The 10,766-nt window shown below is 40.7% G+C and overlaps 1 protein-coding gene across 1 annotated transcript; it reads right to left on the reverse strand.

The window, feature by feature from the left end:
* Window positions 1–162: 162 nt before the first annotated feature.
* On the reverse strand, window positions 163–9,525 carry LOC140577089 (integrin beta-2-like). The gene is made up of 14 exons (XM_072696893.1): window positions 9,471–9,525; window positions 9,069–9,148; window positions 7,882–8,071; window positions 6,390–6,560; window positions 5,891–6,126; window positions 4,911–5,069; window positions 4,354–4,449; window positions 4,166–4,255; window positions 3,867–4,007; window positions 2,515–2,705; window positions 1,761–1,987; window positions 1,368–1,578; window positions 977–1,158; window positions 163–860 (listed from the first exon to the last, which is right to left on the reverse strand). The coding sequence occupies exons 1-14, from the start codon at window positions 9,523–9,525 to the stop codon at window positions 727–729; spliced, it is 2,163 nt and encodes a 720-aa protein (XP_072552994.1). The 3' UTR covers window positions 163–726.
* Between the last annotated feature and the right edge of the window lie 1,241 nt (window positions 9,526–10,766).

Here is a 10,766-nt window from a genome sequence, read left to right on the forward strand (position 1 = left end):
GGCTATATTACCTTCCTGAACATGGCAAACTCCAGTTCCTATCAACATCACTGTAAAGAAATCATCATAGCAAAGTCTGTAAGAGTTTCTACAATGAACCATGTTTACCTTTATCAATTGATTCTGCAGATATTTTGAGGAGGCAGAAATCCCCATTGAGATTATTTTATTAGTCATGTATTACAGCAATCACAGAAATGCCAGATACATTCAGGCAATAGCATGTCTGGGTCTAAAAAATAAATTAATCAAATTAAAAAAAGGTAGACAGCAAATATAATTACACTACATACTAATACCCCGGAAATTCTACAGAAATGCAGCTTAGTTATGTTTTTGGAGAGGGCAATGAAATTCACATTCTTTCTAGTATAATTGAGAAAACTGGGACAGGGCTATAGGCCAGTGTATTGCATGTAGAAAGCTGATATTTAGTTCAGTGATTTTCTTGCACAACACAATAGGGTTAACCTATCTGTCAATTACCAGGTTTAGTTGCTGTTTGTTTGACAAGGGAAATCGCATAAATCAGCTGGACATATAAGACCCAGAACTGGAACTGAATTGTGTTCCACTTTGAAACCAGAGTTGTACTACAAAACGTGACGTAATGTGAAACACGCCTCAGGTTTTTACCCCCACTTGTTTTAGTTTAGCTTTTTGAAATATTGTTATCAAAATGGTGAATGTTTTTTTAGAAATGTTAGCCTAGCATCCTTCGTTCCTTTAAGGCACAATTTGGTAGTAGATGTTCAGCAGTAATAAGTATGTTAAGATCATAGTGGTTCCCAAAATGACAACTCCTCCTACTCCACTACAGACGATCACTAAGGTCCCAAACATGGCAGACTGGAAAAGATCTGAAAAGAGAGATCACACATCAGTCAAGGTGTTATGTCGATTATGCTCTTTGTTCAAATCTCATTGGTTCCAGTATTCGCAAGATGTCGCACAAGATGTTTGTGTTGTGGCTCACTGTGGTTTTCCCGGTAGAAGATCCGGACGGTCTCACTATTTGATTCCACGTTAAAGAATACCATTTCCTCATGACATGAAAAGGTTCTTGCATCAGGGGAATGAATGAGCTCAGTAGAGGTACAGGCTTTATCGCAGGTTCTGTTCTCTAATACATTTGACAGTCTACACCGAACACAAGCACTGGAGGGGAGAAACAACCAACAGGAAGAAAAAAGATCATTGCTGTTTTAATGGGACAAGGTACCAGTCTGATCTTCCTGATCAAGATACAGAATTGGTTTACTCTGTTTATACATGCTCTACCACAAAATCTCATGCAGGCCATGAGGCTTTTTCTTCTATGTCTAGACAACCCGAACACAAGGCTCTTGGTGTTCTTTCAGGCTTACCCATATTGAAGGCATGGATATAGGGACACGGTGCAGTGCTTGCCTTTGAAACCTGGATGGCAAACGCATTGATTACATTCACAGTGCCCATGGTTGCTGCATATGCTACCGTTCCCTGTCTGGCACTCATCTGTGGTGGTAGGACATTCACAGGCAGACCCCTCATAGTTTGGGTGGCATTCACAAGTGCCACAGTTACATCGCCCATTTCCTGCCAAGGCAAACAGAAGACAATCAGAGTCAATAGATAAGGTACTCACAGTCCTGAATACATAAACTGTGTGTCCAAAAATCACCTGCTTATCCACTAGTTCTTCTGTAAGCAGTATTATTAAAGGACCCTTGCTTTATTGAAATGAAGGAGTTTAAAATCTGGATTAAGACCTTGCTTACCACCGCAGATGAGGTTTTTGTGGTGATTGCAGCTGGTGTCATCACACTGGCAGTACTGGCCTCTGTACTGACCGTGGCAAATGCAGCGTCCACACAGGCAGCTCCCATGACCGCTGCACATGTTTGTGCTGTTAATGGGTGAACATAAAGCATCCATGGACAATATGGAGTCTGCATTCTGCTGCTTCTCACATTCACACATCTGTCCAACGTAGCCTTCATCACAGCTGTGGATCGAGACACACAAACACCACTTTAACTATTCTAGTAGTACTACTCAAACTATTTAAAGTGTTCAGAGATGAAGCCTTATAGTCTCAAAGAATAACCAGCTTGTGTGAAACTATTGTATGGAGCACCATCTTTCCAGAGAACACAGTTCCACTGCTCCAATGCTGGGGGGGCTGGCATTAGGCATGGTGCCAATAGGTCCATGTGTATCTGCTCCACAGAGTCCTATTCAATTGGCAATGCTTCTCTACAGGGACTAAACAACCTGTGTTTGTGCATTTGCACATCTGTGTCAGCAATAGATAGAACTTAAAGAATCTGAATGCATCCGTTAGAAGAGGCATCCACAAAAAAATGGAAAAACATTTTTCACAAGACATATAATTCAACAAATCCCACCGTCTCAGACCTTTTAGATATTGTTGCATAGAATTACCTTGGATGACGTGTTTAACTTAGACGCCATTCTAAAAAATCAGGAGCTGAGCTTTAAAGATGGTTGAAGGTTTAAAGGAAGACCTGCCTGCAGATGCCACACGTGTACGTTCCATTGCCATGACAGTCAGGTGACTTCTGTTCAGTGTCGCTGCAATCACAATCACAGATTGTCTCCACCGTCATAGAAAGCTCCTCATTGAGGCCTTGAGGTTTGATGATGAAGGATTTGGTGTGGGAGAAACACACTGAACTGCTTACGGTGACTGTGAAATTAATCTGGAAGGGAACAGCAAACTCACAGTTACTGTAGACCCATGGCAACTCGAACAGTGTTACTGTTAAAAGTATAAGAACCTTGAGGAACTTTTGGAGGTTCTGTGGAGGAACATTTTGAGATGCTTTGAGGAACTTTCAAGGAACCTTTTGTCATTTTGTGAACCACTTCAAATAACCTTCAAAGAACCTTCAAAAGTTTCTTATTGATCTTATGTAGTTCATTTACTGTTACATCAGAACCTACAAGAAAGCAGATATCCTATCCTGAAAAACTGATTTCAGGAAGGTAGCATCAAGCATCAGGGATTCAGATTGCTTATTTGGAGTAGCCTCATCCATGCCTTGAGAACTTTGAGAAGGTTTTCTAGCATTATGTTAAAGCTGAGAGCTAAGCAGAGGAACAGCACAAATAGCTGGATCATCCCCCAGCCTCAGAAAACAGAAGAGCTGAGTGGATAAAGATTCTTTTTGATGCCAACATCTCAGCTACAGATGACCAACAACAAAAAAAGCTGATGGTCAGGGTGGTTGAAAAGCTGATTGTCCAGACATGCTGGTAAGCTAGCTGGTTAATCAACTCCTAACCAGTGTTGTTACGCTTGTTATGCTGGTCATCCAGTGTGGTCACACTCGTCATGCTTGTCAACCACCGTGGTCGTGCTGGTCAACCGGGTGGGTAATGCTGGTCATGCTGATCAACCAGCATGGTCAAGCTTGGTCAGACTTTTGAACATTTCTTAAGCTTATTCAGGTTGGTTATGCTTGTAGATCTGCTTAACCATCACCCTCAAACAAAAACATACCCTGTGCTGATCAACAGCTCAGCTGGGCAGGAAGATGATAAGACAGCACCCTACTGACCCCAGGAAACAGATAACTTGTGGGTATTATATGTCAGCTTTAAGATTTATCTGAATAAATCATGAAATGTTGCTCTCAGTTGTGTTTGTTTATATTTATACAGTAAAATGTGGGGTCAGTTTTGGACAAAATAAAATTCTGAACATATGTTTTTATAATTTTTATGTGTGTAAATGTATGGCTTCAGATTTGTTTTTATGTAATTCCTAAAGTTCCTAAAAATTCCTCAGATTATGTAGACGTTTCCTGAAGAACTGTAACTGAACTGAATTGTAAGATTTTATTGAATTGATTTTTTACCTGCTGATCAAAGCCAACATTTCTGCACTCTCCTCGTCTCTGGTTGTGACTGTAGGTGCCATCGCTGCACGTTGAGCTGTAGGTTATGTCCAGCCCTGCTGGAGCTTTGTGATGCTCCAGTATCAACTTGGAAACCAAATCCTACAAGCAGCACAACATGTTTGAGCAATTTTTTCAAGCTAGCCCATCAAAAACTTATCAACTCAAGACTTGATGATCCCAAGTCCTTTCTAATTAGGTGATTATGAACAGCAGGTCATAAGCCTACTCTGACACAGCCTGATTTGATTGTTGCTTACATTGTAGGCATCGGAGATGAGCTGCACGACATTACTGGAGTCACTTTCCAAGATGCCCACCACCGACTGGGGAATGACTTCACTGAGCGCCTGCAAAGACCAGACAATTGACACATCTCTATAAGGCAGGATGTAGATGGAGCTTCTTACTGATGAATAAGGAGTAAATTAGTAATAAACGTAATAACCTGGTAGCTCTCCAGAACCTTCTTAGTAATCGCAAATATAATTTTTATATGGTTCTTAGTAAGGGTCTCAGATAGATGGGCTATTGAAGGGTAGTCCTAAAACACAGCAGAATAAGGTAAGCATTTGCATAATGTGTTTAGTATAACTTAATAAATGTTTAGAAATACAGCTCAGCCCATAAGTATTTGGACAGTGACACACGTTTTGTAATGTTGCCTCTCTACCCCACCTCAATGGATTTGAAATGAAACAATCAAGATATAGTGAGTTTTTCTTTCCATTGTCACAGGCTCAAAAGCAATTGGACAAACTGATATAACCTGGAATCACCTCCAGATCTAGACCATTTACATTTGAGCCTGTAATGAATGTTGTCATTCCTAAACTGTTATTGCGATATTTTTCTCTATCCCCTTTAAACTGCAGCTGAAAGTCTGCACTTACATCACATCTTAATTGCTTAAAAATGGTGCCACTGTCCAAATACTTATGGACTCATTTGTATGCATTTATACACATCTATACAATCAAAAAAAGGGTATTTGCTGTCTCTCACATGGAGTTCACCCTTTTCATAGAACCCCATTCTGTTTAGGTGGCACTTCCCATCGTTTGGTGTGACAATACCAGCAAGCCTGCCATCTCCGGCCATGTGGAAGAGATCATCGGAGAGGTACACCAAGATACGGGTCACATTGCCCCAGCCGATCTCTTTCTGAAGAAAGCAGAAAACTGATGAAGTCACTATGATTTGCATCTAGAAAGCACCATCCCAAAGCTCACTTACTTAACATTGCCTTTAAATAGCCTTAATAATGATTGTATAGCTTATTATTTTATTGTATTATAACATTGATTGCAATTTATTATTTTGTATTTTTAGAGCTTTGTAATACACCACTCAGACATAACATTAACACCACTGGGTGGGATCTACATATCAGGCAGCAAGTGAACAGTTAGGTCTTAAAGGTGAAACATTTTCAGGGGCCAAATTGTGATTTGTAGATAACTGGGTCAGGACATCTCCAAAAAATCAGGCAGGTCTTGTGTGGTGTTGATGGTATGCAGTGGATAGTACCTATCAAAAGTGGTTCAAGAAAGGGACCAACTGTGACCTGGCGACAGGGTCCCACCTTACAGTCTACAGTACTGCTAATGTCTTGGTGCCAGATACCACAGGACACCTTCAGAGCCCTTGTGGAGTAGAGCCCATGCCTTGAATGCTCTGATCTATTGTGGTGGCCCAAGGGGGACCTACTCAATATTAGTCAGGTGGTGTTAATGTTATGGCTGATCTGTGTATTTTATGTTATATATAAACTTACTGAGCAATTTATGAGAAAGACTGACTTGTGCATGCAATTATTAAATCAGCCAATCGTGTAGCAGCAGACAGAGGTCAACAGACAATGACCAGACTGTTTGGAGCTCGGCACAGGTTGAGCCCTGAATACAATCAAACGAATCAAAGGAGACCCTACGCAGCATTAGCACAGTCTTCTTAATACATTGTTTTTGAACTTTCCTTTTTACCTCACATACAGCAACCTGCATTACACCATCAAAGCCAGACTCAGGCAAATCTTCGTTCGTTGAGATGTATTGCTTGCTGACCTCTGTCTCAAAGTCCTCCATGTTGTCAGTGAGCTTCAGAACGTGCTGGAAGCTGAACGATGGCTGACATTTGTGCTGGTGGCAGGGTTCTGCCAGTTTGTCTGCTTTTGTATTGACATAAGGCATTTTACGTTTTTCCACAAAAGCCCCAAAACCTGCAAGTAGGCAAAGGAAGTGAGTTATTTTGCTTAGTGATTTTTTAACAATAACGTTTCTCAGCATTTCATGATGGAAATGTGCCTGATTTATCCAAATGGCTCGTTTTCACCCGCTGTTCCATAATACCAGTGATAATAACCAGTGATAATACAGTTAAAACATAGATATTGAGCGTCTGAGGATTAAAAAAAAAAACAACACTTCCTCCTCCTATGACCCGTCACACCGTGACCCAGAATGCTCTCAATTTAAAACGCACCAATCCTGGCAGCATGAGTGACGTTCCTTAAAGCAGACATGACTTTATAGCCCAGTTTCTTCACATTCTCCAAGTCGTCTCTCATGGAAAATGAAAGATCCATAAGGAAGTACAGGTCGATGGGGTAACCCTCTGCTCTTTTGAAGGCCACCTCAAATGTTTGGGGAACACCTTAAAAACAGAAGAAACACAAGAGTAAATGAGGTATGATGTAACCTAGGCCTTTAGTGATTAAGCAGAACACCCTCCCCCCGCCCTTTAACAGTGCAAATACAAAACAAGCGGCCATATTGAACAGGACTGGGTGACGGGGGCCGGAGTCCAGCACACTTTACTGCTTTCGGTCAAACACACCTACTAAACCCGACAATTAAGAGGTGAGTTGAATCAGGTGAACTTCAGCAGCAAAATCACAAAACTATGAGGGGATTCCAGCCCTCCAGGACCAGATTTGCCACCCTGATGTTGTCTGCACTTTTTTAAAAGAGTTTACTGTAGTATGTACTGTAAAGCTACACAGTACTGTAAAAAGCCCAATTCACACACTCATCCACTGTCCATCAAGACTATTCTATGTATAATACTGATTGTTTTTGTGATTGCACACATTTACAGTACATACACTACATGGACAAAAGTATTGGGACACCTGCTAATTTTTTTTCCCCTTCCAAAAACTAGGGATTTGTTTTGAATTGTTGGAGTAATGTCTCTACTGTCCAGAGAAGACTTTCTACTACATTTTGGTACATTGCTGTAAAGATTTGATTGAATGCAGTGACAAGAGTGTTAGTGAGGTCAGGATTTTGAATGTTTACCACCCCACCAACTCACCCTAAGTATTGGATGTATCATCATTATTCAAGAGAAACACAATTTCACTGATCCACAGCTTAATGCTGCGGTTCTTTATACCCCTCTAGCCTAGCATTAGGCAATAGGTGACAAGAGGTTTATGTTTATCTGCTCCAAAGAGTCCTATTCTATTGGCAATATATCTCTACAGAGACTAGGCAAGCGGTGTGTGGACATTTACACATCTGTGTCAGCAATAGGTGAAACTTAAAGTAGCTGAATGCATTCATTAGAAGGGGTGTCCACAAACATTTGGATTTATAGTGTATATTTGTCTATTCCACTCACAGAATTTCAGCTCTGTCCATTTCCCCTAAGCTTATTACGAGTATTTTAGCCAAGACTGCACAACATGCCCTGGTAGCCAATCACGAAGAGCTTATTTACATAGATCATTCTCAAAGATGCAGAAACAAAAACCTCCTGCTTAATTCTAAGAGGTAAAGAGGAAGGTAATGGTTATGTAAGTTATGGCTGTATCTGGTACATAAAACCACACGAGCATCACAAGTGCAATGCAATAAAATACAGCACCTTTAGGTTTAAGTGACTACTTACAAATGACACTCTTAAAAGATTGAGCACTTGGACCATGATAATGAACTGGCTGCAGGGAAAGTGAAGGTGAAGCACGTACCCACTCTGAGCTTGAGATGGATCTTCTGTGGTCGAAGCTGGACCACATTCTCCAAACTGCTGCCGAGCCCTTTGTCCATAATTCTCTGGGCATTAGGTGTAGGATCAGTGATCGCTGAACAGTTCCTTCTCCTTAGACCCTCTGCAGTATCACAACGCCTGTGATCAGGCTGTCCAGGACTCAGAAAGCCCTTTTATCAAAGCGCACACAAACGCACACTCATTAGGATAGTCTACTAATTTTATGTTGCATCCACCCTAAACTAGCTAAACGTTTTAGTCCCCTGTGAAAAAAATAGTATTAAAAATCCCCTTGTCATGCAGCTTTGCCATCAGCGGCCAGAGTCTGAGAGAGCACAACTGGCCGTGCTCTCTACAGGTGGGTAGATGGCGCTCTATCCCCTCATCACTCTCATAGTGATGCATAGTGCAGTGGCTGAGATGGGGAACCACCACTTTCGTCCGAGCAGTTTGGCTGCCTGGCAATGTTCGAAAAAGATGTGTGGCTGCCTTTGCATGTATCAGAGAAGACATATTAGAAGCATTGCAAGTGCTAGGGGGAACTACGAACAGGTGGGTTAATTGACAGTACTAAATTGGGGGAAAAAATAAAAATTCTGACAAACAAAGAAAGAAAAAAAGTAAAAAAGTAAAAATATTAATATTATAATAAACATTGCTACATAAAGGTGTGGTTCTACATCACTGTGTATATTAAAACCTTTCCAAAGCTCTTCTCATGGGAGTCTAGTATTATTTGTTGTGATTATCCAACACCTGGTTTGGTAAATCAGGGCTTAATGATGGTAAATTAGGTGAGCTGCTGCTGCTGCTGCTGCTGATGATGATGATGGAGTTGAACACATCCTCCACGCTGTGCTGGCTGGACTGGGGGGCAGCCAGTAGAAACCTGGAGGAACCAAGCTCTGTTCTTCAGACTAGCTCACCGACAAGATCTCACCTACTTTCTTCAGAATTGTTCCTTTTTTTACTGGATTTACTTTTACCTGCCTCTGTTTTAATATGATGTGAAGATTTTGCTGTAAAACTCTCTTAATGCTAAGAGAAATAGTGGTGTATAGAAATGGTACAAAATTGTTAAACTCTTGTTAAAGTTAAGAACATTTGAGGCTCTATCATGGTACCAGAAAAGCTCCATAACCAAACATGGGACATTCAGCCGCTCACCCTCTGTTTACACCAAGCACAGCCAGTGTGCTGCACACACTCCGAGCAGGTGGATTTGGATGAGCACTGGCCTTCAGTGCCTAGAAAATGTTCTTAGTTCAAACACACACACACACACACACACACACACACACACACACACACACACACACACACACACATACAAAAGAATGTAGATCATTTATTTCACACACCAGTGAGATATGCTTTGTCACCACTTTTTCTGCCATAAATCTTGATAAAAAAGTATTTATAGAATATTTGAATATATTAAAATACAACTGGCTGACATTTAAAATCATGTTAATCCAAAGCACCTTATTAACAGATATATAATGTCTATAATGTACTGAAATGAGGACATGAGGATTAAGACACATTCTGACATTTAGAGCTACTCACCATGAAGAATAATGCAAAGCATGAATACAGTTGTGGAGATCTCTCGCCTCAACATCGCCCAGAAACAAGAGTCAATTCAGTCAAGTTTAGTTAATTTAGTTTTAGTAAAATAAAAAATAACCATTTATGAAAGTAGTTCCTGACGAAAAATAGAGCGGCACAAAGCACTTGCAACCTAATGTTGAATCAAAACTTTAAGTTCCCTTTTGTGCAGGCAAAGGTATAACAGCTTGATATGGTAGAATAGTCAAGGCACACCCAGCACTGACTGTCCTTCTGTGCTCGGACACGCTCAGTTTTGCATTTCTTTTATAGAGAAAAACAGAGGAACCCAGAGTGAGAGATATAAGTAAAGGAAAGGAAAAAAGAAGTGTGTTTGTATTAAGTCTTAATATTTGATTGTTTATATTTACTACACTATATTGTTTTTATTTTTATAAGCAGTTTAGGTTTCAGTTCCTTTAAACTCAAGAATCAGCACTCTTCCACATGACTGGCATATTCAACTCAGTGGGCATGGTGGGTGTCTGTTTATAATTAACAAACAAAATGTCTTTGTTCAACAATTACTTTCAATTTAAGCATTATATATTAATAAACCTTACATGAACCATAATTGCATTGTAATATGGTGTGGTTGTAAAATGGTGCGGTTGGTGTGGCACAATGGATACCACCACTAGCTGCCAGTAAACTACCACACTATGTGGAAAGCTGTGGGTTTGATTCCTGGTCTGGGTAACTTTGCTGCTCTACACCAATAAGAGTCCTTGGGCAGGACTCCTAACCCTGCACTAGCTCACCTCTGTAATTCAGGCATCCTTCTCCTACTCTAAGTTACTCTAAATAAGAGCTTCAGCTAAATGCCATGGATGTAAATGTAACTTTGATAGCTAGTGCTATCTTTAGGTGGCACCACATGTCCTAAACCATTGCTAGCTATATTTAAAATACATTATATCAACATATAAAAGTTTATTTGTGCTTTTCTTTTCCAATTTTAAATTGCCAATTACCCAGCTCTCTTGTTAATGCTCTCCCCGTATCACATGTAATGTTCCAGACACAGGGAGCCTGAGGACTGAAACATGCCTCCTCTGACACATCCGTAACCAGCCACCGCCTGCTTTTGAACCGCACCGATCATCGGGCAACCAAAGAGCCCAGAGGAAAGCACCGGTACCCAGCTCTGATGCATTGACTAGCAGATGCCCATATCAGCCAGCATCACACTTGAAGTGATGTGGGGAGAGAGAGAGAGAGAGAGAGAGAGAGAGAGAGAGAGAGAGAGAGAGA

Source organism: Salminus brasiliensis, chromosome 14 (assembly GCF_030463535.1).
Source record: "Salminus brasiliensis chromosome 14, fSalBra1.hap2, whole genome shotgun sequence".
Taxonomy (NCBI): domain Eukaryota; kingdom Metazoa; phylum Chordata; class Actinopteri; order Characiformes; family Bryconidae; genus Salminus; species Salminus brasiliensis.